The sequence below is a fragment of the Drosophila biarmipes genome, chromosome 2L (assembly GCF_025231255.1).
Source record: "Drosophila biarmipes strain raj3 chromosome 2L, RU_DBia_V1.1, whole genome shotgun sequence".
Taxonomy (NCBI): domain Eukaryota; kingdom Metazoa; phylum Arthropoda; class Insecta; order Diptera; family Drosophilidae; genus Drosophila; species Drosophila biarmipes.
The window spans coordinates 14,010,504-14,034,434 of NC_066612.1; the positions used below are offsets into that span (position 1 = coordinate 14,010,504).

Below are 23,931 nucleotides of genomic sequence, written 5' to 3' on the forward strand. Positions count from 1 at the left end.
TGGACAAAGAGTATTATGTATTTCATAATTTATTACGGTAGATTACGTTCTTAACTTTTAACCATACATGTTTACCATAAAGTTCTAGCTCTATAGGTATATTTATATATGTGTGTATTATTTTCGACGATGCCAAGCATCCATCGGTGTAGAACTTAATCGAACGAAAGGATTGCAAACGAAACCAAGCCATAAACATTCAAATTAAACTATTTCCACATACAAGCAGCGGCGTTCTTATTAAAATTATGAAATTATGATGAAAGGCCTATAAAATACGGAAGATCTATAATTCTTCGAAGTGATTTCGATCAGTCCCCCAGGCCGATCCCCAACTCGTTGTCCGCCTCCTCGCTGTTGGCCTGCACAACGCCGTAGGACGGGTTCTCGATGAGGTTGCCCCTCTGCTTGTCGCCTCCTCGACGACGTCGCTGCAGCTCCCTGAGCAGCAGCAGGGGTACCATCACCAGGGCCAGGCAGAGCAGGATGGCCAGGATGAACATGGACCAGTGGAAGGCCAGGTGTCGGCCAGTGGTGGGGCTGACCAACGAGTCGAAGCCCTCGCAGGTGTCCGGGGCAACGCAGGTGTCGCCGGAACGACATCCCTTGGAGCAAATCGGTTCGCACTCGGAGGTGCTGTTGGCCAAAAAGCGGTAACCCGGCAGGCAGACGCACTTTTCCGGTTCCAGGCACTCGGCGTTGATGCACTGCTCCTGGCACTGCGGTCTGCAGGAGTTCGGTTCGCTGGAGTTGGTCACCACATGGCCGGGATTGCACTCGCACTGTCCCGGGGCTGAGCAGTGGCCATTCTCGCAACTGGGACGACAGGTGGGTACACACTGATAGGGCACTTTGGTGTCCTCGTAGCCGGCGAAGCAGGCGCAGCTGTTGGGCTCCACGCAGGTGCCGTTCCTGCACTCCGGCGAGCACTCCGGATCGCAGATGGAGGTGGATCCCGGCCTCAGCTTGTAGCCCTCGTAGCAGCGGCACACTCCCGATCCCTCGCAGTGGCTATTGACGCACTTCTGCGGGCAGTGGGGCTCACAGGAGCCGCGGGGCCACCGCTTCGCATAGCCCACGTCGCACTGGCAAATCTCCGGGGCGATGCAGCGACCGTGCTCACAATCCTGGCTGCAGATGGGCTCGCAGACACTGGTTCCCTGCGTGGGACTGGGTCGGTAGCCCGTGAAGCAGCGACACTCGTTGGGAGCCACGCAGGTGCCGTGGATGCAGGACTTCGAGCAGACCGGGATGCAGTAGAACGAGAGGAGGGCCTGGGAAAGTGGGGTGTAAGTAAGGATCAGTTTGTAGAAAACCAGGAGTCAAGTGCCCACCTGATAGCCCTCCAGGCAGGTGCAAACGCCAGGACTGCTGCAGATGCCGTTCCGGCAGCTCCTGGGGCAGAAGGGTTCGCACTCGGTGGTGCTGCCGTTGACGAAGACGTAGCCCGCATCGCAGGCGCAGGTGTCGGGAGCGGTGCAGCGGGAGTTGCGTCCACAGCCCGGCTGACAGGTGGGCGAGCAGCGGTGTGGGGAGAGCTTCTCGAAGCCCGCGTGGCACTCGCAGCGACCGGGGGCACTGCAGAAGCCATTCTCGCAGCCGGAACGACAGCTGGGCACGCACTCGTGGCGCGATCCCTCCGCGAAAACGTGTCCTTCCGCGCAGGTACACTGGCCGGGCGCGCTGCAGGTGCCGTTCACGCAGGCGGGATTGCACACCGGGTCGCAGCCCGAAGCGAGGGAGCCGTCCTTGTGGGCATAGCCCACCTTGCAGTAGCACTCCTCGGCGTCCAGGCAACTGCCGTTGGGGCAGCCGCTCGAGCAGATCGGGTCGCAGATCCACGGCTGGCCCAAGCGCTGCTCGTGGCCGGGATTGCAGCGGCACTCGTTGGGCGCCACACACTGGGCGTGGAAGCACACATCCTGGCAGATGGGCACACACTTCTTCAGCTTGTCACTGCGCTCGTAGCCGTTGTTGCACTGGCATTGGCCCGACTCCAGACAACGACCGTTGGAACAGTCCTCCTTGCAGACTGGCTCGCACTCCTTCCGGGAGCCGTTGTAGAACCGATGGCCCGGAAGGCACTCACACTCGTCCGGGGCCACGCAGTTCCCATTAACACAGGGCTCACTGCACTCCGGCTCGCACTGGCTTCGATCCCGGCGGTTCGAGTAGCCCCTGTCACACAAACACACGTTGGGCGACAGGCACTTTCCTCCGACGCCACAATCCTTGCACTGCGGAACGCACTCGCTGCAAAGAAACGGGTTTCTTAAGGCTTTAAAATAACTTTAAGCTGAGAATCCTTACTTGTCCTCGTTGCGTAAGTAGCCGTCACAGCAAACATCTTGGAGTGCCATGTAGGTCTAAAAGTGGAAGTAAAAAATACAATACTTAAACTTCTGGTAAAATAAAACAAATTATTTTTCTATTTATTTATGTATGTGCTATTAGTAAAATACTTAATACTTAAAAGTTGCACCATTTTGAAAATATTAAATACTTGAAAAGATGCAGGCAAAGAAGCCGAAGACAGGAAGCTTTTCACTGATACACGAATGAAATTTTCAACATTTTTTCCAAGAATTACAATGATCGGAAGTTGTACCTCTTTTCAGTTAAAATATATTTTTAAACGAGCTCAGACTAGCTCCTCACCTCAGTTCTGGTTCTGCCCACCAAGGGTCCACAGTTCGAAGTGCAGTTGGCATAATTTTGGTGTTTACGCATTGTTACCAGAGTACCACGCATTTTGACAACCCTTAAATTGCACAGCGAATGGAAGTTAATTAATTCATTTCGAGTCCGAAGAATTTTACTCACGGAACTCGGTTGACACAGCCCTGCACTTGCAGACAGGCCAGTAAGACCAACAGCAGGACAATCATGTTTAGACTTAAATTGGAACTAAGTACGTCTCGACCAAACGCCTTCGATCAACTGTGCACTTAAAGTTAAGCTTGGCAAGTGATCACCCAATCCGCTTCCCATGGATTCCATGGGCTTGGGCGCTTATCGTTCCAACGTATGTTTTCCTCTCTCTATCGCCTTTCACTTGGGAGAGATACCCAGGCATTCTCCCCGTATGTGTTTAATGAACCCAGATGCAGGGAGAACAATAGCCCCGGGACTGCGATACGAGTCCGAGTGCAGTCCACTCGCGTTGGGATCCTTAACATTGAACTTACCTCATGTTGTTGCTTATCGTTCTATTCAAAAGCCGCGTTTAATGGAGCTCTCCACTGAAACAAACACGTGTATTCACAATAAGTCAGAAAAGATCTCAGAAGCGAACTAATGTTTCCGCGAAGGGTTGCCCCTTTCCAACAGGACGTCCTCCGAACATATATTGAATGAATCACGGCATTACTAACAAAATGTCTTTGTCTGTCTTTGAGCCAGGTTTAAAAAGCCAGATTTTCCCCATTTTTCGTATCTAAATACAATGAAACAATTTTAATATGTAAGAGACTCTTTCCTTCCCTACATGCTTTTATTTTGCCTTAAGAGGGTACTCATGAGGATATTTATTGTAATTCCTTTGGGATAAAAGCCCTCTTGATAAGCTATTATCTGCTAATATATATTGTTAAATTTTTCAAAAGCATGTGAACCCAAAAATGAGAACGCTGTGAAAACTTATTTGAATGTATGTTCTCGTTTGTGGATGATTTATTAGTATTAAAAGCTCACTCCGATACAGATTTAAGAACAATAAAATTGTCGTTCCGCGAATAATAGACACATCAAATATATGTAGTTTATAAAGATGTGAAAAATAAACATGAGCGTTTAGTTTCCTGCATTTATACATACGGTACATGGTCACCGGAAAAAAGGTGCAGCTTATTGCATTTTAATAATATTTTTACCATTTTTACCAAAAATATTTTTACCATAAGCTTCGCCCTTATAAAAACTTTAGCTGTATATGAAATTAAATGTAATGAAGCAATCAGTATATGTACACAAAACAATATAAAAGCAAAGCTATATATAGCAAGCTTAACCATCGCACTCGTGGTTTCTATTATATTTAATGTAATAATAGACTGGGGTATCGTGCACCTCACTAAAGTCATTTATGTCATCTCACTGAGTTGAGTGGTGGGTCAATTGAATCTCTAAATTTTTTCAAGGTCCAACCAGATGCCGCCTCGCAGACTAGTGATCACTTGGACAGGGTCAATCTCATTGTCTTTGCGGGTTTTGGCGTTGATCTTGACATTGAACTTTGAGATCAGTTCCACAATGGCTGCCTTTATCTGCGCTGTGGCGAACCGCATTCCTTTACAATTAACTCATTAGTTAAGTTCTAGTCACATTGAACTCAAGGGTCTACTCACCTATGCACACGCGAGGACCATCTCCGAATCCCATGAAGACACCCCGTTCCCGGAACGTTTTGGCCGCATCGGGCTCCATGAATCTCTCTGGCTTGAAGGACTGGGAATCGGGAAAGAAGTCTTCATCCGTCATGAAGCAATAGTGGGGTACGACCACAGTGGTGCCCTTCTCCACCACGAAGTTGGGGCCATCCCCGTTGGGCAGCTCGATGGGTTCGGTGCAGAGCTTATTGCCCATAAAGGCGGGCGGGAAGAGGCGGATGGTTTCTGCAATTTCGGAGAGGAATGTATCAAATTTAGCAACATGTAGCCTCACACCCGTATCAACTCACCCTGCAGACAAGCATCCAAATAGGGCAATTCGTTAAGCTTCTCGAAGTTAATGATGCCCTCCTGCAGATGGGCCCGAATCTCCTCCCGGAGGAGCTCCTGTGCCGGGCCATTGCGACCCAGGTTGAGGAGCATGTGGGCCAGAACCGTGGCCGTCGTTTCGAATCCGTCCAGCAGGAATGTCATGGAGTAGGCCAGTAAGCCACGGTTGTCCAGCTTCCGCTTCTCGCCGAGCTGTAGGATGTAGTCCAGGAAGTCGGACCTCTCGAACTGCTTTCCGGAGGACTTTTGGGCGCGACGGGCCTCCACTGCACTGCCCATCAGGCCGACAAAGAAGCGCTCCACATGGGGCGGTACGAAGCGCAGTTTGATCAAGTGGCTCAACGATGGAAAGCTACTGGTCAGCAAAAAGAACAGCACGAAGGTCCAGGGCTGGTTAAACAGGTCCTTGATATGCGCCATAATGGGAGTGGGCTTGTCCGTAAAGCTTTCCGCGCTCAGGCCCAGGACGCAGTCGGTGACCATTTCGGAGGTGAAGCAGAGGCTCATCTGTGAGTTGCAAATTAACGAAACGGGCTTACTTTTATAATACAATTATACCTATTTTAAAACCTACATGCTTGGCATCGATGCCATCGGGCGAGCCCAGGCGCAATTGCTTTTCCACCCACTCGCTCAGCTTGTGGCACACCTTGTTTGTCACCGGATAGACTGTCTTAATCTGTGAATATATTGCACTCGTTAATATATAAACGATATGCTGGCCTTTGGATGCACTGCCTCACCCGTCCCATGGTTAGACCAGGAGTCACGTCCGCCCGCCTGTTCTTCCACTTTTCGCCAGTTAGCGAGAACGGATTGTTCGCAAAAATAAAGTCAGTTTTTTCGTCAAAGTTCTTGGCGAGCTCATTGTCATGGAAGTTTTTAAAGTTAGATACGAACACTCGACGGGCCAGCTCGGGATTGACAACCAGGAGCTGGGGAGCGCGCGACATAAAAATGCCCACAGCGTCGTACTTGTGTTTGTACTGCCTAACAATGATAATATGGGCGATGTAAAAATATAGTTTAGTTGGAAGACTATGAGATAGTTACAAAAATAACAGTATTTATAAATAAATACGTTGACAGATCTCACTTTTTTATGGGTTCTATAGATCATCGTACTCGGGGTACTCACTTGTATATGTCGTTCAGATCGTAGATCGTAGCCCGCTTCATGTTAAACATGTTGGGGTAGTTGCCGCAAAAAAGCTTGGGCTTGGGGCCCGGCACCCCCCGCTTTTTCCAGTGGTCGTAGTTCCATATCAGAACGGCATACAGCAGCCCCACTGCCAGCGAAACCAGGGTCAAAGTAATCAGAACCATTGCCACCGCTTTGAAATGTGCCTCCACGCGCGAAGAACTCCGTGTAGCGTCTGCCGCGGCATTAGAAATTCTGCTGTATTTATAGCTGCTCATGGGATTCAACACTCGGAACCCGGCGAGAGATTGTTCGTACGGATACCTGGCTCAAGAGAGCAAACTACTCAAAAGAACACCTCGGCCACTCGAGCACTTACATACAAATGATAAGAGCTAATCATTATTGCAGGCGGTCAATCTTCATATCAAGCTATTATTTTTTATTTACGGTGTTGTTCTTTAAAAAAAGGTTTGCTGCTGCAAGACGGTGAAAAAGTACGAAATTCACCAAAGATTGTCAATTCCAACAGTTCAGAATGTAAGCATTTAAAATTTATCATGAAAACAACATGCATATAAAATTTTTAATTTAATGCGATACGGGATATTCAAATACCATGATATAAATGTATATATATATTGTGTTTTAATAAACGGGGCATAGTTTATCTGAATCTCAACGGATGTGTGCTTGGTCTTTGAAAAACTGAATGGAAACGATTTTTTAAGGGCGCAGTTCGATTTGAACCTCTATACAAAACTCACATCAAAAATTCCAAAGCTGAATTTCAAAGGTTACATTTCTTTTGGGTGTGTCTGGGAGTTTGTTGGTTTAATAGCATTCTTTAAGTTCCTTTAAGCTCGTGAGCCAAATGTTGTTGTAGACCAGTCTACATCAAGATTACATTTTTTAATGTGTTTTAAACTTTACCTAAAATAATAAGAAAACCAAAAAGAAAACCAAAAGAGCTTCAGGCAGACAGGAAAACATGGGTGTTTCGAGTTGGCTAGGTATTTTGATTAAGTATAATCTTACATTTTATTTTTGGACACGTTTCCTTTAATTTGTTACATCTACGAGTATCGGATATGACTGTTAAAAATAAAGCCTTATTGCAGAGGGAAACGTCTCCAGCATAAGAAAAAATATATGTATATGTTTTTATAAGGTGCGGCGAGGCGTATTGGAGAACTATACCCTATAGCTCACATATGAATAATCGAATCGATCGAAAAAAGGAATAAACAGTTGTAATCATTTTAGCTTCAGTTTTTATTGACAGTTTATTTTGTTTTTTTTTTTATTAAAGCTGAGAACTTTTTATTACATTTTTAAAATTTCGCATGGCTATATCACATATCTGTTGTTGGAATCTTATTAGCTTTGAATCGCTATTTTAACTTTAAAAGTTTCCCTACGCAAAGATTCTATAAAAAAAGTCTTCAATGCTGGCATACAGATTCAATATATTTCGAATCATTACGCTTTAAAAGTTTTTAAAGCTGGAACTGCAGCCCGATATTTTGTTTTAAATATGCTTGGATACATTTAACCCTAAAGGGCGAAATTATTGAAAGAGGGCATTCAGATGCATTACACCTGAGCACATTTTTCACAGCCAAAGTTATCAAACAGATTCTGGTTAAGGTTCACAACAAACAGCTGTTTTTCGATATACAATTGGTAATTATGTATATCGCAATAATTGGAGGGAAATAAATTCTTTAAATAAGAAAATACATATGAAATGATTACAATGATTAGTGCAAGACCCCCTATTGTTATAAACGAAGCATTGTAGATAAAACACTATAAATTTAATAACAAATTAGTTAAAAATTATGAAAAAAAATAGTTGCTAAGATAATCGCATCTTACTCTTACAGTAATTTCAGAAGGATTTCAGATGCGCTTCACTTTCAAGTGAATGCCATGTGGGGGGGACAGAGTATTGCTGCGAGGGTCCAGTTTCAGGGGGATCTCGGTTTTCTTTGAAACGTCGAAGTTGAAGCTATGCAGCAAAGAGGATATACCGATCATGGTCTGCATTTTACCAAAGCGGAGACCGATGCAACTTCGCGGGCCATCCCCGAATGGCAGATAGGACAACGGGTGCCGGGACTTTACTTCCTCCGGCTCCAACCGACTGGGATCGAAGCGTTCGGGCTCGGGATACAAATCAGCATCGTGGTGGATGTTGTGAACAGATATCAAGACGGAAGTTCCCTTTTCAATGACTAACCACGAATTGGGTACTTTGTAGTTCTGATTGCACTCGCGAACAATCTGCGAAATAACTGGATGCTTTCGGAGGGTTTCTACAAGGAACTAACTTCATCAGTAATTTCCGCGTGCTTTCAAAAAAGTGCACTCACCAGAAACAAACTGCTCCAAATAAGTCATTTTGGCCAGGCAGTCGTAAGATATATCTCCTCCGTCCAGAACACTGTCAATTTCATCCCTAACTCGATCCTAAATTTCCTGATTTAGGGCTAGCTCATACAAGCAGAAGGCCATCGTACTCAATGAAGTCTCGAATCCAGCTATAAAGAACACAAATGACTGGGCAGCCATTTGCTCCAGGGTCAAGCCCTTGGAAAGATAAACTCCTTCGCCCTTCTTGGCCGCCTCTTCGTCCTCGGCACGGAGTTCAGTTAACTGACCGATGAAATTGTTTCACTTAATAAAGTCGGTCAGATCATCGGGTGGTGTGCCACCTCCGTGATGGTGGAGACATTTGCTTGATTTTTCCGGAACTGAAAACCGGGGTGAGCTTCTGCCTCATCGATCGCCATGCCTTGCCCCCCAGAGTGAGAAGATGTACCGTCAGGGGGTCATCTCGGACATTGATGTAAACGCCGCTTGGATGTAATGAAAGTCCTTGATATAAAATCGTTTGATCAGATCAGGATCGTTGATCACAGCGGTTCGCTTGAGGAACATGAACATTCCCGCGAAGGGAGATTTCCCTTGAACTTCTCGTAGAGCCGTTCAGTTATGTCCTGTACTTGGTCCCCATTCCCTTCATATTGCCAATCAGAGGCAATGGGGGCTCGTGAGGTACTCCTCGCCTCGCCCAGTACATATAGGCGTTGTTGTAAAAACTGTAGACCACATAGAGGACCTCACCTAGTAGGGCCAATGTTAGTAGCATGGCTATCAATTAGTTTACACTGGTCGGACTATAAGTACAATTAACTCTTTTACACAAGCCAATAAAGCTTATCTTTCTGTAATACAATATTTGAAAAAAGAACGCCTTTAATCCGAAAATCGTAACCGAAACTATAGATCCGAGCTACTCAATAATACAACGTTAAATATAAACTAAACGTGTTTTTCGGGGCATGAGGTATATAAACATTTGGAAAGCTTTTTTATAAAGTCTCTATCGCTAAAGCTCTGACTAGCCCCAAACAATTTTTACACATACACAATGACTATCAAAAGAAAACAGATAGATAAAGCTGCAAGCCAATATTTCATTCAGGGTTCCAATGCCGGCTAAAATGATAAGACATGCAGCCGTTTACTAGGTACACTCAGCAAAAAATGAGGTAATTTGTGCTTGAATTAAGTATTTTAGTGTCAAAACTTCGCCAGGCATGGGGAATACAAAACTCGAGATAATAATGCAGATTTAAAGCGCGGATTTTAAGATTTTAAGAAAAATATAAATCTTTATTCCAATCATTTTCTTATTAAAAAAAATAAGGGGGACTTAATAAAAAAGTATGGACGTTTGAGGCATACTTTAAGAAAGAATAACTATAAAGAATAAAAGAATTGGAACATGAAAATGAAATTAACGAGATAAATGTAGCTTTAAAAACCGCAACAACTTAACCTGTAGAAAATCATCACATCGGACAAAGAGCTAAGCCTATCGAACTGAATATTTCCATGCTGTGTCCAACCAACCAATAACCTTTTGAACAATTTTGTATGCAAGTGCAGGGTACATTGTACACAATCCACATGAGGCTGAAATAAGCGCAGTTTAACGAAGTATATAGCATGGTTTAGGGCTGGTTAAAAAGTTCCTTTATTGGGAGAACTTTTTTGAAATGTAGCCGATATTAGTAGTGTTTGCAAGCGTACTCTGGTTTTCAGACGTCATCTCGCAAATTTTTTCCCTTTTCACCAGATCGCATTGTTCGCTAATGCTCTTGGAAGTCTCATTGCCATGCACATTTTATATAATGACATAGTTTTTGTTCTTGATAACTGGGGATTGATAGCTAGCAGCGTAGGAGCTCGGTAGGTCAACATGCCATCAGTCGGTCATCAGCCAAAACTAAATAATAGGTTTTTCATACCATATCATATATTTTTACGAGGGCACATCTGAAAGAGGCCTATAACACTAATTTATAAGCTGCTTATTGTAGATACAATTCGGTTCGCCCCCAATCTTACTAATCCTGCTCAGCACGCAAAAAATGTGTATCTCCTCATTGGAATGGATACTCAGACCCCACTATTTAAAGAAACATTAAATTTTCTTGTTGGCATATATATAAGGAAGTAAACCGGGAAACACAACTGCAAGTATACAACTTGTAGTATGTGGTGGTATAGTTTATCTAAATCATAACGAATGTGTGGGGAACTTGAAATTAAAATGGGTTCGTATTGAGAGATCAGTTCAGTTCTGTTTATAACGTTGCAAAGAGCACATTACAGAACTACGAACGCTTAGTTTTACAAGTTTACTGATGTCTCACATTCGATGTATGTGGTTGTTTCTGGGCCTTTCAATGGCGTTTCTTTACTTCGTTCGAGCCCATGGTCCAAATGTTTGTAGTCAAATGCAGTTTGTTACGTACACCCGGAGGGTCTACAAGAGCAAATTGGTACCTTATGAACACTATTCTTTTTGGGCCGGATATCAGACGAAGTACCGCTCTGAATACTCCGATGAAGATGAGGTAAATACTGGATTTTGAGTCTGAACATTGTTAAGCAGGAAACTATTAATTGGAATGAGTGTAATTACATTTTGGTAAACCTTAGTTAAGTAATAAAGTAATATTACAATTTGAAATTTTCCAAAAATATCTTGTTTAGAAGCGAATATATGAGAAATATTTGGAAATCTGAGTCATAATTTTTGACGCCCGGAAGTACTGATAGACTGAAATTCATAAAGTACAGGGCGGACTAAAGCGCTACAAAAACGATGGTTCAGTTGCGTCTGAATCACTGAGCAGAGTGGCTGCTAAAGATAGTGCAATAAGTACTTTTTAAGAATAAACTGAGTCACATTAATAATGTATTCATTCTCGCTCCTTTTTGTGTGTCTGGCAGCGACCATTTGCCTAAGTTTGGGACTTATTTGTAGTAACCAGCAAAGGGTTACATATATGGCTAAAGTTCCCACGTTTAAGTCAGTGCCCTATCAACAGTATTCCTATTTTAAAGGTTGGGAGACAAAGTATAGACGTGAAACTGTTTGGGAAGACCGGGTAAATTGGTTCTTTTATAGCTCGCCTCGATTGCTAAGTCACTGGCCTATTAAATTAATTCAACTGGCTTATACTTTGTCAATTTCACCCTAGGTTGCCTACAGATATGAGCCCAAATACAGCTGCTGTGCAGGGTACGAGGGATCAATCTACGACTGCAAGCCCGTCTGCAAGAACAAATGTCCAACAAACGGATTCTGCGCGTCTCCCGATCATTGTATATGCAAACTGGGATACGCTGGACCCGCTTGCGAGCCCGTTTGCACATCGGGTTGCGGAAAGAACGAGATTTGCGAGCGGCCTGCGGTGTGCAGCTGCCAAAGTGGCTACCATAGGGACTCAACCTTGGGTCACTGCCTTCCCATTTGCCCTGGTGGATGTGGAGATCACAGCTTCTGCTCGGAGCCCGCTAAGTGCGAGTGCGAGCCTCTTTATAAAACAATGGGAAACGCCACGGACTGTCGGCCAGTTTGCTCGCCGGAATGTGGTCAGAACTCCTTCTGCCAGGAGCCGAACTTGTGCACCTGCCTAGAAGGATACAAGGCCGATGAGCGGGGCATTTGCTCCCCAATTTGCCAGGAGGAATGCGGCCCCAACAGCCGCTGCTTGAAGCCGGGGGTCTGCGAGTGTGAGGACGGCCATGTTGGAGACGAAAGGGGAGCCAATTGTCAGCCCGAGTGCTCCAGTTGTCCGGAGAATGGAAGCTGCCTGAGCCCCAATGTCTGCACCTGCAATCCGGGCTACGTGATGAAGGACAATCGCTGCGAACCGCATTGCGAGGAAGATTGCTCCGATTACGGACACTGCGTGGCGCCCAACAAGTGCGAATGCTACCCGGGCCACGAGAAGAGCACGGTAGACATGAAATGCGCTCCCAAGTGCACCAATGGATGTCCAAACGGCTTTTGTTTTTCCCCGGAAAAGTGTGTTTGTAACAATGGCTACCTGATGGGCCCAAATAACACCTGTGAACCACAGTGCAGCCTTAACTGTGTCCACGGTCAATGCACTCATCCGGAAGCTTGTACCTGTGACACGGGATACAGATTCAAGGAGAATTCCGCACATGTTTGCGAGGCGATCTGCGAAAGCGGCTGCAAGAACGGTGATTGCATGGCTCCGAATATATGCATATGCCACGAGGGATACGAACCATCCGACATCAATCCTTCCACTTCCGTTTGCAAGCCTCAGTGTGCCGAGGGCTGTGAGTTTGGCGAGTGCGTAGCGCCACACGAGTGTAAGTGCTGGCCGGGCTACGAGAAGGTCAATGGGGTCTGTAGACCACAAGAAACGACTTCCCTACCTACCGACACAACTGCGACGGACGGCTCTACCCCGGTCGATCTCACAACGACTACAGAAACGGATCTCAGAGCACCCACCAAGGTCTTGCAAGTGCATTACTCAAATTGCACTGGCGGCTGCATGTGCTGGATTGAGTATGACGAGGAGGGGGCTCTTAATACGGCCAAGTGCGCCAAGATCTGCGTGGATCCTGAAGACGAGCCGTGCCTTAACCTGGATAACTGCCACTGCGCCTTACCCACTGGCCAGCTAGTCTGCAAAGAGGGCGGTAGTGAGGATAGCAGCTTGGAGGAAACACATTACCTCTGCAAAATGCAGCAGTTGAAGAAGGCAAGACCGGAGGCCGAGGTCAGGGTTCGGGAGAGCACTGGGTCTGTTACCAAACTAATGGTCATCCTGGGCTCTTGTGCTGGAATTATTCTTGGTGCGGCCATTGCAGTTATGGCCACTAAGTACTACATCCGTTCCACCTCCAGAAGAATCTATGTAGCCGACGAAGCCATCTGTGAAAATGACTTTGAATAGGTTCATCTATATGGCTGGTGCAGGCCTGCTTAATTATATAATCGAACTCACTTACATTAACAAATAATTATAAGAAATGTACTAACAAATTGTAATACTCAACTGTTTAGCAACTGTATATTTGATCTAAATAAAACGTATATATCCGTAATTCGTAGAGTAAGAGAGTATTCGTCGTGTGTAACAGGTAAGATGAAGCCTTTCGGGCCCTACGAAGTATGTATATTCTTGATCAGGATAACTAGCCGGGTCGATTAAGCAATGTTTGACTGTCGCATATCAGTTGGGACTTGGCTTGTACATTTTGGAAACCCGTCTAGCACCTACATTTCTTTATGTACTGGATTGTACTAAAAAGTTATAGCCAATAAAATGTGGAATCTGGGTTTCAGTCGCTTTGCTGCATGCCTATATCCGTCTCCCTTGCACCCCCTCAGCTGAGTACTGAGCTTGGCATAATTACTCAGCGTTACTTATCATGTAAGGCCTAAGAGCTTAGGAAGCATGTGAGTCACGAATTAATCGAGTCACAGGAACCATACATACATAAAATATATTTTTCATATCGCAGTTTAGCGGTTTTTGTCAAAACTTTTCAACTTAGTTGAATATTTCGAACGGAGCAGAGCGGTTGTCTTGAACAAGTATCAGGCATAATACATAAGGAAAATAAGACTTACAAACATGCTTAAGTTTCAAATCATTTGTGTTTGCTTGATATTGTGCAGTTTCAGTGCCGTGGTTGGAAAGGGTTTCAGTAATTACGATCTGTCGGGTAGAGAAGTAAGTGTCATTTAATAAATGAATTAAAATGTGGCCTGATTAACATCACCATTAGTATTATTCCCCGATTAGCTACAAGCAATAGTAATTTTATAAAATAAAAAATAATAAATTATACATACCGATTTATAGGCTTATATGAGCGGTTCGTATTCATCTAAGGACGGAAGTACGGATGAAAGTGCTGATACAAGTACGCAAGGAAGTAAGCAGGATAGCACGGAGTCAAGTACGGATGCAAGCACGGAGTCAAGTACGGAGTCAAATACGGAGAATAGTAACAAAGAAGAAGCATATTTAAGTCCGGATAAAAGTGAAGGGGAAGGTTCACAAGAAGGTCCGAATTATATTACAACTGCAAGCACAATTCACAAATCCCCTGCGCCCGAAAATAATTCGGATGGATGGAACACGTTTCTGCTGTGGCTGTTGAGCATTGCGCTTGCCGTGGCTATCTTAGCAGGGGCCTTATACTGCTTGATGCACCGCCAAGGGTCGTATTCTGTCAAGGACCAGTGTGACAATGCCGCAGTGGAGTTCAAAAGCAGACGCGAATCGCGAGTTTAAAATTAAAACTGAAACACACACTCTTCGCGTAACCCAATAATGTTTATTAAATGCATTCAATTTGCAAGCGCCTATATCCAAATTGATTAAATTATTTAATTTTCTCATGAACTTAAACGCTAAAGAGCTTTTGTGTTTTCATTGGACTTTTTTTGGGGCTGTTCTAATATTTCAAATCTTTTGCCATAGCTGGAGATCAAAATGCAGGACTTGGTATGCCTAGACCGGAACGCACATAGTAGATTGCTCATGGTAGGTGAATCCCGGGTCGCAGATGCACCGGTTGCGGCTCACACAGACGCCGTTATTGCACTTTCTGTGGGTTTCGAGAAGGAGAACGTTAACGGAGGAGTCCCCGACGAAGGGCTATGACTCACTGGTAGCAATCCGCCTGGCAGACACCGTCCCTGGTGTGGTAGCCGGGTGCGCAGTCGCACTGGTTGTCGTCCTTGCAGAGGCCCCCGATTCCGCAGTCCGGCTCGCAGACGGGCTGGCACCCGTCGTCGGTCAGCTGGTACCCCTTGGAGCAGCCGCAGACCTCCGGCTCGGTGCAGTTGTGGCGCGGGCTATTGCCACACCCACTGCTGCAGATGGGGCGGCAGAAGCGCCGCGTCTCGTCCAGCTTGTAGCCGGGATCGCACTGGCAGCTGCCGTCCAGGAAGCACTGACCATTCTGGCAGCCCAGCGGGCAGGCGAACACGCAGTCGCCGTTGTCATTCTTCACGAATCCCTCGTAGCACTCGCACTCCCCCGGAATCCGGCAGCTCCCGTTCTGGCAGCCACACTGCGCCCGGCACACGGTGACGCCCAGCAGCCGACTGGCCGAGTAGCCGGTGCAGCAGACCTCGATGAGGGACAGCCGGTTGGCCTGGTCTGTCTGGATGACGCTGGGGTGCTTGTACTTTTCCACCGTATCCGGTCTGTTTTGGGGCGAGACGAAACGTACTTACTGCTTTTCATGCACGTAAACAACAATTTTAAATTTGTTATCCCAATCTTAATTTATGAAACACTTTTTGTTATTTTAGGGAAAGTAACATGTGATATAAGAGAATCGTTAGGCAGTGCAGCCAATTACTTACGGCACCCAAACGCGGCACTTGTGTTGCCCCCTATCAGACGGCGTTTCGTGCGATCGAATCAAATATTCCCGACGCTTCGGTGGCTGCCCAGCCATTCTGGGATCCTGGTAATTGGCTGCTCCAGGTCGATTAAAGGACATCTGCCTGCTTTCCACATAGCCGCGTCCATAGCTACCTGGATCCTGGGAAAGGGGTCTCCTGTTGTATCGTTCGGAGTAGCTGGGCACGTTTGTGTGAATGGTGGGCAGACACACCATCAGCTGAAAAAAAATCAAACGAAAGCCCAAATCTCGTAGCCACATTTTCAAAAACCGCACGCTTGGCTTTCGTTTTGAAAGTGTTAACTATTCGCCAGCTAAATTTGTACTAATTGTGCCGCCTGAACTGTGTTTATTTTGTTGTCTTATCAGAAAGACTATATTCGATGCTTAGGCGAAAAGAGAGGGATTTGATTCAGTTCGTTTCTAAGAAACATGTAAATATAACCATTTTGGGGATGGGACTGATACCATATTTTTTACAAATCATTGCATTTCAGAAAAAAATATTTTCAAATAGCCCTCTCGCTTTACAAACTGTATGTGATTTAACAATATGGAAATAATTGATTTACTATTTTTGAAGGTATTTTAGTTACTTTTTTCGTTTTTAAAAAATACATTTTTAATACATTAGTTTTTGAGTTCCATCTCTATCGTCTCAGACAAACAAGGCAAATCGTACAATTAGCAATGAAACCCCATAAAACAATCTTTAGCTCGTTCTCACTTGACATACATTGGCCTTGCGAGCCCTGGATCTCCGCTCCCGGTCCGAATTAAAAGCTGAAAGCCCTCTTATCATTGCCTCCGGCTGTGATTAGAGGCTGACCAACTGCGTCGTCGCGGAGCGGTAAGCAATCGCGACTTGAGCGCTTCGACAGCGCGGCACAAAGAAATCTGTCCCAGAGCTGAGATGTCGCCACTGCTGCGCTCTTTGTGCCTCCACTCGGGGCTCCTGGTCCTGTTCCTCTGCGTTCTGCAGGCCGTCGAGCTGCAACTCCACGAACAGCAGCTGCAGCAGCAGAAGGACGAGCAGTTGCGCCTGCGCGAGCAGCAGCGCCAGCGGGATCTGCAGCGGGAGCACGAGGCTCTCCAGCGACGCCTCTCGTCCTCGACCACCAGCCGGAAGCCCTACATTATCCCCAACGGATTATCGCTGCCCCGGAGGGGGGAACATCCGGACAAGTGCTACCGGGAAGTGCCGTAAGTGGGTGGTGACTCTCGGTCGGAGGAAGTAGCATGATGATGTATTCCAACTGTTATTTATATTAAAATATTAATACATTTTTCATAGTGAAGAAACATTTTTTTTATTTATTTACTAACAAAATTTACTTTAAAGTTCTCAAATTCAATGTGAGCATTTTTTGAGCGTATTATTATGCCTATATTGACCGATCCTATCTTCAGGGCCGTGTTCTTCCAGTACGACAAGGAGGTGAAGATCGTGGGCAACAGCACCACCAACCCGCACTTCAACGTGATCGAGGTGTGCTGCAAGGGCTGGCGGCGCTACGAGTACGATTGGAGCCAGTGCGTCCCCGACTGCGGGGAGCGTTGCCAGGAGAACGGCTTCTGCTTGGCGGGCGGCATCTGCAAGTGCTTCCCGGACTTTGTGCTCAACTACCGCAACAACTGTGTGCCCACCTGTCCGCTGGGCTGTCCGCATGGCCGCTGCTACCTGAACGGCACCTGCCGCTGCGATCAGGGCTATGAACTGGACGGATCGCGAAGGTTCTGCCAGCCGCAGTGCAATGCCACCTGCGGCCACAACGAGGTCTGCTTGGAGCCGGGCAAGTGCTCCTGTGCCGAGGGATATGCCCGCGGGCTGAGGGAGTCCGCCGCCTTGGGATGCCAACCCATCTGCATTCCCGACTGCGGGTACGGCCACTGCGTCCGGCCGAACCAATGCGAGTGCTTCCCCGGATACCTGAAACGGCAAAACAGCGTCTCCTGCGAGATCGAGTGCTACTTGTAAGTCCTTGATTGCGTTACTTAAACTGAACCCGCATTCTGTTTCTGTAGCAAGGGATGAATGTTGGTTGAAGAGTAGGCTCTAACTAGGCCGCTCTCCATGAGCATTGTAAGATCAACTAAAAGAGTGCTGATTATAGCTGATTAAATTCTTTCAATTTGAACCGCATTTTAGGCGCTGTGAGAATGGCTTCTGTGCGAACAGGACGACGTGCGTGTGCCAGAATGGGTATCGCTATGACCACAATACGACGAGCTGTCTGCCGGACTGCGGGGACAACTGTGAGAACGGGGTCTGCATCTCGCCGGGCAACTGCCGCTGCTTCAAGGGCTACGTCCGGAACCGGGAGAAGTGCGAGGCGGTCTGCGACGGAGGATGCGGCTTCTACGGCAAGTGCATAGCGCCAAATGTGTGCGGATGTGCCCTGGTCCCGGGTCCGGAACGAAGCTACCAACGCTGCGAGTTCGGGCTGTGCAACTCCATAGGGCGATGTCGCTGCCAGGTGGGAATGACGCGCTTCATCGACCGGTGCATGTCCCCCGATACGGTCACCACTTACGCCTCCATGAATCCCGTCAAGGTGAACGCTTCGCTGATCCAGGAGTTCAATCTGCTGCTGGGCAGGCACTTCAACCTGACCACTCTCAGCGACATGTGGTGGCTGTGAGATAAGGGCTCCACTTCTGCCACTAAAACACTGCTTTACTTTCAGAGTCACAAAGAAATCACAAAAAAAAAACTCATACATTTTTAAGAATAAATACTCGTACATTTCTCAAATGCCGCAGTCTTATCAGTGGGTAGAACGCATATCTTGTGGTTTCATCTTGTACTTTTTTGGAGCGAGTGAAATTTACTCATATGATCTGTCGAATAGTTTGTGCCCTCTCTACAAACTGAATTTTCCCATTTGTCATTGCTTCTTTAACTTTTCTCTGCGAATCAATATACCCCACGAGTGCCGGGTAGGGAAATAGAAATTATCTTCTTGGGAATGTAGAACATTTCTTTCTCCGTACACTTAAAAGCCGAGCTTGACTCAGACGACAATTTAGTAGCTACGGGACGTTGGTGAGCGTTGCGCTCGCATCTTAATCCGACCTCACTCTCAGTTAAACTAGAGCGAAATGCACTTGACATCCACGCTGGTTGGCCTTCTTATCGTCGGTCTGGGCCTCGAGCTGCCCACTCCCACCGTCGCCCAGTTCTGGAAGACGGAGGATCCCATCTCCGTGTGGCGACGTGAGACCCTGGCCCAAAGACCCTCAGGGATCTGCTACAAGACGCGCACGTAGGTAGACCAATCGGTTCGCCCGGCCAAGCTCAAGCTCTACTCCCTTTCAGTGTGGATACCGTCAATCCGAATTCCAGACTCCGACAGATCTCCTACTGCTGCGATGGCTATGTGAATGAAGGAACCACCCAGATCCTGAAGTGTGTGCCCGTCTGCAGGGAGGACTGCTCGAATGGGTTGTGCGTAACGCCCGGAGAGTGCGAGTGTGCTCCGGGATACTTCCGGAAAAACGGAAGGTGTCGTTATGGGTTGGATGATCAGCAATAAATAAATATACGTTTATATTTTTACGTAAATCAAAGTTGAAGAGTATTTCGGACAATTTAAATTCATCTACATATTTCTAGGTCAAAAATGATTGAAAGAAATTAGTATTTAATGTATTTTTCTGAGGAAATTAATTTCTGTTTTCTTCCAATTTCATTTTTTTTTCATGACCAACTTTGTATACAATTTTTAGAATGCCTCATGCATTGTTCAGTACGATCAGCAACGCGTTTTGCCACATTGAAGCTTGACTTATATCAACTCAACAACTCTCATGAGCACCTGAAGTCATCGTTATACGTTTAACTTTTCTTGGAATTACCCAAAAGCAATGAATTTTGTTTACGAACGGCAAGTAATGGAGGTGATCAGTTGCTCTTTGCTGAGAGCAAACCTTCGCTCCGTTCGTCCCATTGATAGGTCCAGTGACGAGGTGCCGATTAGACGGGGGACAAGAGGTCGCCGGAGGCGATAGGCTGAGGAGAGATCCGCAGCTTCGCATTGGGAGCCGATTAGTCGAAGTGCAACTACAGTCGCCAGCGGACGTGGACGTGGGCGCAGAATAAACTCTCGTAAGCAATCCGCAATCAAGTGACATCACCATGAGGTCATCGTGTCAGCTGCTAACCCTGGCTGTGCTGCTGGCCATCTGTTCCCTGGGCCACGGACAATTCAAGACCTCCGGCATCAAGACGCGCCAGCCGCCATCGGGAAACCTGCAGCTTGCAGGAAACAGTAGTGAGTACGCCCAGAGCGGCTTCGGCTGGAGCAGCTACAACCAGAGCAGCTATGGCTGGAACAGCCAGAACCAGAGCAACTACGCCTGGAACAGCCAGAACCATGTGGGCCAGGGATCCAGTGGATTCGTACCCGCCGAGACATACCAACCCGCCACCCTGCCGCCGCTTTATGGGCACTACGTGCAGGCGGTGACTCCACCGCCTCATCGGGCCCAAGTCCTCGATGAGACGGCCCTGTTCATCAACAAAACCCGATCTGGAATGGCCAGCGGGGTGTGCTTCAAGGATGTTCCGTAAGTTAACCCAATCCCAATCGAAGGCAAAACACTTTTTATGCCACTAAAAGTTATCGCCCCATTCGGAGGGCATTCGAAAACAAGGCGAACAATTAAAATAGTGAACTAACGACCTCTACTTCCTCTGCTGGCCTGATAATTTAATGCGCCTTGATTTCACAAGTACATGTATGCCAAGCTAATAATGTGGATGAGTTTAATATGCAAGTTCGCAGATAAGCTAAGAAATTTGTGCCATTGAAGCTCTTTAAACTAATTATTTGGCTGCGTTCTCAACAATCTGCAGTCTTACAAAGAAGTTTTTTAAGTTTTACAACAGTAACACCTACCTTTAAAGTAGGATTGCTAATCATAAGAATTTTTCAATATTTATTGTTTAATTTAAATCTTAATCCATTCAATTCCAAGAGCATTTAGATAATAGCTTACAAAACCCAAGCCAATATTTATTTGCTATACTATTTGAATTATGTAAATCCAGAACCGCCTCGCTCGTCCGCAACTCGCGGGATCAGTTTGTGGGCAACGGCACCACTCCGGACACGAGTCGCATCCAAGTCTGCTGCGAGGGCTACGAGCGGAATCCGCACATTTGGCGCCGCTGCGAGCCGATTTGCGCCGACGGTTGCCACAATGGAATCTGCACGGCTCCGGACACCTGTGTCTGCATCCCCGGCCACGTGCGCACCGCCGAGGGCAAGTGCATCTCCACCTGCCCCCTGGGCTGCGGCAACGGGGTGTGCGATGAGAGGAACGAGTGCAAGTGCCGCGAGGGATACTCCCTGGAGCCGGAGAGTCGCAAGTACTGCCAGCCGGAGTGCAAGCCCGGCTGCTCCTTCGGACGCTGTGTGGCGCCCAACAAGTGCGCCTGCTTGGAGGGCTACCGCCTGGCCGCCGACGGATCCTGCGAACCGGTCTGCGACAGCTGCGAGAACGGCAGGTGCACGGCTCCGGGGCACTGCAACTGCAACGGCGGCTATCTCAAGCTCCAAGGCCGCTGTGAGCCCATCTGCTCCATGTGAGTACAAATCTTTTCAACGGAAAAACAGATCGAGGCTTTGTCATTTACCTGGAACACATATCTTTTGAATATCAATACATTTTTTGGTATATGAAGTACTGCTCTATTGCTTCACGAACTTAACAAACAATACTCTTTCATCATAATTACATATCATTTACATCAATAACGCCTGGCCTTCATACATATTAATTGAAGTCATGAAACAGTCTTTTAAAGAGGCAAAACAAAACCTTGCCTTCACCTCAAAATGTCGCAAGTTTTTTCATCTTTAAAAAGTAAATCAAGAATGTTTTACATCAAACAAAATTTATAAGTTCTTTCGTCTTGAAAGAATTAAATTAGAGAGTTATCTATCCGCCCCATTTTAGACCCTGCAAGAACGGACGCTGCATTGGCCCGGACATCTGTGAGTGCACTTCCGGATTCGAGTGGGACCGGAAGTCCGGCGAGTGTCTGCCGAAGTGTGACCTGCCTTGCCTCAACGGCGTCTGTGTGGGCAACAACCAGTGCGAGTGCAAGACAGGATACGTGAGGGACGAGCACCAGCGCAACATCTGCCAGCCCCACTGCCCCCAGGGATGCCTGAATGGCTTCTGCAGTGCCCCCAACTTCTGCATCTGCAGGCCGGGCTTCATCAAGAGCGGCATCAAGGGACGCCAGACCTGCCAGGCCGTCTAGGTTAGACCTACAATTTTTATTGTTTCCTCTAAGATCAATCCTCAATCAAAAATCAAATAGACGTCCGATCAGGGCATTAAACTCGTAGGCCAGCTGGCGATTAAAGTGCCTTCTCTTTTCGATGGTGTTGAGTTGCTGGCTGAGGTGCTCGGGCTTCAGGCAGCGATCGATGAAGTGCGTCTCCCCAGCAGGACAGCTGCAGTGCTCCACATCATCGCAGCTGCCACGCCGGCAGTGCTGTTGCCCCTGACCACAGCCGCAGATCTCGGGAGCCACACACCGACCGTACTTGCCACAGGATCTGGGGAGTAAGTAGAGTGGCATGAGCGGGCGAAGCCTAAATCCTGGACAACCAACCTCTCACACTTGGGCCGACAGTCGGCACCGTGGGCCTCGTAGCCTCCAAAGCAGCGACACACTCCGGGCGCAATGCACACCCCATTCCCTTGGCCACAATTGTCGGTGCACTCGGGCAGGCAACTGGTGGTGTTCAGGTTGTAGCGATATCCCTCCCGGCAGTGGCACTTGTATCTCGACTCACAGAACCCATTCTCGCATTTTCTATAAGGAATTATAAGAGGATTATAAAAAATCCACAACTTAACAATATTTTTGAATTAATAAAATTCTTTTAGAAACCCATTAAGTTATTCAAAATGTTTGTAAACTAATTTTTGTGGTCATTTCTGAGATTAGAAGATGTTCACGAAATATTCATGAATAACCAAAGTTTCTAATAGATTCAACTTTTACTTTGAAATATATAATAATAGTGATGGACTCACAGGTAGCACTCAGCCTCGCAGACATTCCGGTTCGGTCGTTTGATGAAGCCCGCGAAGCACTCGCACTGGTTGGGCGCCACACACTTGCCGAACCCGCAGTCCGGAGCGCAGACAGGCTGGCATCCCAGTTCCTCCGTCCTCCGGTAGCCGGGGGAGCAGTCGCACTGCCCGGGCGCCACACACTCCTCGTGGGTGGCACAGGTCTGCGAGCACTGGGGCCGGCAGAACTTGCGCGTTTCCTGATCCAGGACAAAGCCCTGGTGGCAGGCACAGGTGCCATTCAGATAGCACCTGCCGTTCTGGCAGGCAATCGGACAGGTGTGGATGCAGGCGCCATGCTCGTTGCGTACAAACTCGGCGAAGCACTCGCAGTTTCCAGGACTGCGGCAAAATCCATTGCGGCAATTGTCCGGAGAGGATGCGGAGCAATCCGGAACACAGTCCTGGGAGTACACATCCCGACGGTAACCCGCGCAACAGACCTCTATGCGATGGTAGTAGATCGTCGAACCATTGCCGCGCACCGGCCAATCCTTCTCGGTTTGGAAAAACACAGTTCTGTAATCGGGTAATCTCATAAATCCAAGGGTTTTCCCCGTCAAATAATCGAACTCAAGCCAAACTAACTCAGTGTCAAGCTTGTTTTGTAGTTAAATAAATATATGCTTCTGAATTTCATATTATTATATCTCCGATTTTAAGGATAAATTTGAAGGTCTAAGAAAGGGAATTTGTCTTTGTCATTGAGAATATGGGCCTTAATCTGTACTGAAGTTTAAAGTTCTAAAATATGTTTAACTATATACAATAAATCAAATATGTACAATTTGACAAATCACTCTAGAGTTCATATAATAAAGAGTTTTCTGTACTCACGGCACCTCGCGATGGCAAAGATGCTGTTGGTTCTCGCGGGTTTGACTTAGGGACTCAAACTCGCCGTACTCCGTATTTTCGATATCCCCGTAAAGCTCGGTGGAGGCGCCCTCAATCAGGACAGGAAGTACCACCAGCAGAGCCGTAAACGCCGCCAACAGTCCACTGAATTGCATCCCGCCTTATTGTTCGGAGCTTCGACGATGAGGAGCGAATGAGTGAGCTGCCTTCCGATTCGGATGAACTCATTCATGAGGCGTCTCTTATCAGCATCGGCACTCGTTCTCGGAAAACAGAAGCACTCCAGAGAAAAGCTAAACTTAAGCTACAATTATTTTGCCCCATTCAAGCATTTAGGCA

General features: G+C 46.9%; 9 protein-coding genes across 11 annotated transcripts; 5 read left to right on the forward strand and 4 right to left on the reverse strand.

Moving 5' to 3' along the window:
- Nucleotides 1-13: 13 nt before the first annotated feature.
- On the reverse strand, nt 14-2,966 carry LOC108033560 (tenascin). Its single transcript, XM_017107904.3, has 5 exons — nt 2,824-2,966; nt 2,659-2,761; nt 2,311-2,366; nt 1,335-2,253; nt 14-1,274 (listed from the first exon to the last, which is right to left on the reverse strand). Exons 1-5 carry the CDS (start codon nt 2,886-2,888, stop codon nt 312-314), a joined length of 2,106 nt encoding a protein of 701 aa, XP_016963393.1. The 5' UTR covers nt 2,889-2,966; the 3' UTR covers nt 14-311.
- A 1,029-nt stretch (nt 2,967-3,995) lies between these two features.
- On the reverse strand, nt 3,996-9,094 carry LOC108034188 (probable cytochrome P450 28a5). Its single transcript, XM_050884989.1, is given in 13 exon segments — nt 3,996-4,288; nt 4,347-4,613; nt 4,679-5,225; nt 5,293-5,397; nt 5,462-5,708; nt 5,857-6,183; nt 7,460-7,524; nt 7,780-8,180; nt 8,238-8,551; nt 8,553-8,724; nt 8,727-8,828; nt 8,831-8,866; nt 8,869-9,094. Coding segments are annotated over 13 exon segments (2,895 nt in total). The 5' UTR covers nt 9,017-9,094; the 3' UTR covers nt 3,996-4,124.
- Nucleotides 9,095-10,510: 1,416 nt separating this feature from the next.
- LOC108033816 (multiple epidermal growth factor-like domains protein 10) lies at nt 10,511-13,314 on the forward strand. 2 transcript variants are annotated; one of them, XM_017108441.3, is made up of 2 exons: nt 10,511-10,793; nt 11,424-13,314. In XM_017108441.3, exons 1-2 carry the CDS (start codon nt 10,581-10,583, stop codon nt 13,161-13,163), a joined length of 1,953 nt encoding a protein of 650 aa, XP_016963930.1. In that variant the 5' UTR covers nt 10,511-10,580; the 3' UTR covers nt 13,164-13,314. The 2 variants fall into 2 exon arrangements, with proteins under 2 accessions (XP_016963930.1, XP_043949942.1); XM_044094007.2 differs by lacking the exon at nt 10,511-10,793 and adding an exon at nt 11,049-11,330.
- Nucleotides 13,315-13,760: 446 nt separating this feature from the next.
- Nucleotides 13,761-14,630, forward strand: LOC122818804 (mucin-21-like). Its single transcript, XM_044094008.2, has 2 exons — nt 13,761-13,946; nt 14,079-14,630. Exons 1-2 carry the CDS (start codon nt 13,848-13,850, stop codon nt 14,511-14,513), a joined length of 534 nt encoding a protein of 177 aa, XP_043949943.1. The 5' UTR covers nt 13,761-13,847; the 3' UTR covers nt 14,514-14,630.
- Nucleotides 14,537-15,947, reverse strand: LOC108033821 (epidermal growth factor-like protein). The gene is made up of 3 exons (XM_017108446.3): nt 15,596-15,947; nt 14,891-15,433; nt 14,537-14,829 (listed from the first exon to the last, which is right to left on the reverse strand). The coding sequence occupies exons 1-3, from the start codon at nt 15,895-15,897 to the stop codon at nt 14,733-14,735; spliced, it is 942 nt and encodes a 313-aa protein (XP_016963935.1). The 5' UTR covers nt 15,898-15,947; the 3' UTR covers nt 14,537-14,732.
- A 478-nt stretch (nt 15,948-16,425) lies between these two features.
- LOC108033818 (epidermal growth factor-like protein) lies at nt 16,426-18,391 on the forward strand. Of its 2 annotated transcripts, none has more exons than XM_017108442.3 (3): nt 16,426-16,839; nt 17,047-17,610; nt 17,786-18,391. In XM_017108442.3, exons 1-3 carry the CDS (start codon nt 16,550-16,552, stop codon nt 18,276-18,278), a joined length of 1,347 nt encoding a protein of 448 aa, XP_016963931.1. In that variant the 5' UTR covers nt 16,426-16,549; the 3' UTR covers nt 18,279-18,391. The 2 variants fall into 2 exon arrangements, with proteins under 2 accessions (XP_016963931.1, XP_050740831.1); XM_050884874.1 differs by lacking the exon at nt 16,426-16,839 and adding an exon at nt 16,891-16,992.
- A 270-nt stretch (nt 18,392-18,661) lies between these two features.
- Nucleotides 18,662-19,212, forward strand: LOC108033822 (epidermal growth factor-like protein 8). Its single transcript, XM_017108447.3, has 2 exons — nt 18,662-18,902; nt 18,956-19,212. Exons 1-2 carry the CDS (start codon nt 18,739-18,741, stop codon nt 19,170-19,172), a joined length of 381 nt encoding a protein of 126 aa, XP_016963936.1. The 5' UTR covers nt 18,662-18,738; the 3' UTR covers nt 19,173-19,212.
- Nucleotides 19,213-19,670: 458 nt separating this feature from the next.
- Nucleotides 19,671-21,997, forward strand: LOC108033819 (epidermal growth factor-like protein). Its single transcript, XM_017108443.3, has 3 exons — nt 19,671-20,205; nt 20,690-21,226; nt 21,601-21,997. Exons 1-3 carry the CDS (start codon nt 19,775-19,777, stop codon nt 21,908-21,910), a joined length of 1,278 nt encoding a protein of 425 aa, XP_016963932.1. The 5' UTR covers nt 19,671-19,774; the 3' UTR covers nt 21,911-21,997.
- LOC108033820 (epidermal growth factor-like protein) lies at nt 21,911-23,792 on the reverse strand. Its single transcript, XM_017108444.3, has 4 exons — nt 23,572-23,792; nt 22,696-23,253; nt 22,268-22,471; nt 21,911-22,211 (listed from the first exon to the last, which is right to left on the reverse strand). The coding sequence occupies exons 1-4, from the start codon at nt 23,745-23,747 to the stop codon at nt 21,956-21,958; spliced, it is 1,194 nt and encodes a 397-aa protein (XP_016963933.1). The 5' UTR covers nt 23,748-23,792; the 3' UTR covers nt 21,911-21,955.
- Between the last annotated feature and the right edge of the window lie 139 nt (nt 23,793-23,931).

Bases quoted from the DNA above. Each gene is read 5' to 3' on its own strand.
- LOC108033818 (XM_017108442.3), top strand. From the start codon at position 16,550: ATGTCGCCACTGCTGCGCTCTTTGTGCCTCCACTCGGGGCTCCTGGTC. The intron at 16,840-17,046 runs GTAAGTGGGTGG...TCCTATCTTCAG, and splicing joins AAGTGCTACCGGGAAGTGCC to GGCCGTGTTCTTCCAGTACG. The intron at 17,611-17,785 runs GTAAGTCCTTGA...ACCGCATTTTAG, and splicing joins TGCGAGATCGAGTGCTACTT to GCGCTGTGAGAATGGCTTCT.
- LOC108033560 (XM_017107904.3), bottom strand. From the start codon at position 2,888: ATGATTGTCCTGCTGTTGGTCTTACTGGCCTGTCTGCAAGTGCAGGGC. The intron at 2,762-2,823 runs GTGAGTAAAATT...GTGCAATTTAAG, and splicing joins GGCTGTGTCAACCGAGTTCC to GGTTGTCAAAATGCGTGGTA. The intron at 2,367-2,658 runs GTGAGGAGCTAG...TTCCACTTTTAG, and splicing joins TGGGCAGAACCAGAACTGAG to ACCTACATGGCACTCCAAGA.
- LOC108033822 (XM_017108447.3), top strand. From the start codon at position 18,739: ATGCACTTGACATCCACGCTGGTTGGCCTTCTTATCGTCGGTCTGGGC. The intron at 18,903-18,955 runs GTAGGTAGACCA...ACTCCCTTTCAG, and splicing joins ATCTGCTACAAGACGCGCAC to TGTGGATACCGTCAATCCGA.
- LOC108033820 (XM_017108444.3), bottom strand. From the start codon at position 23,747: ATGCAATTCAGTGGACTGTTGGCGGCGTTTACGGCTCTGCTGGTGGTA. The intron at 22,472-22,695 runs GTGAGTCCATCA...AATTCCTTATAG, and splicing joins TGCGAGGCTGAGTGCTACCT to AAAATGCGAGAATGGGTTCT. The intron at 22,212-22,267 runs GTTGGTTGTCCA...CTTACTCCCCAG, and splicing joins TGTCGGCCCAAGTGTGAGAG to ATCCTGTGGCAAGTACGGTC.
- LOC108033816 (XM_017108441.3), top strand. From the start codon at position 10,581: ATGTCTCACATTCGATGTATGTGGTTGTTTCTGGGCCTTTCAATGGCG. The intron at 10,794-11,423 runs GTAAATACTGGA...ATTTCACCCTAG, and splicing joins AATACTCCGATGAAGATGAG to GTTGCCTACAGATATGAGCC.
- LOC122818804 (XM_044094008.2), top strand. From the start codon at position 13,848: ATGCTTAAGTTTCAAATCATTTGTGTTTGCTTGATATTGTGCAGTTTC. The intron at 13,947-14,078 runs GTAAGTGTCATT...ACCGATTTATAG, and splicing joins ACGATCTGTCGGGTAGAGAA to GCTTATATGAGCGGTTCGTA.
- LOC108033821 (XM_017108446.3), bottom strand. From the start codon at position 15,897: ATGTGGCTACGAGATTTGGGCTTTCGTTTGATTTTTTTTCAGCTGATG. The intron at 15,434-15,595 runs GTAAGTAATTGG...GCCCCAAAACAG, and splicing joins AAGTGCCGCGTTTGGGTGCC to ACCGGATACGGTGGAAAAGT. The intron at 14,830-14,890 runs GTGAGTCATAGC...CGAAACCCACAG, and splicing joins TGCCAGGCGGATTGCTACCA to AAAGTGCAATAACGGCGTCT.
- LOC108033819 (XM_017108443.3), top strand. From the start codon at position 19,775: ATGAGGTCATCGTGTCAGCTGCTAACCCTGGCTGTGCTGCTGGCCATC. The intron at 20,206-20,689 runs GTAAGTTAACCC...ATGTAAATCCAG, and splicing joins GTGTGCTTCAAGGATGTTCC to AACCGCCTCGCTCGTCCGCA. The intron at 21,227-21,600 runs GTGAGTACAAAT...GCCCCATTTTAG, and splicing joins TGTGAGCCCATCTGCTCCAT to ACCCTGCAAGAACGGACGCT.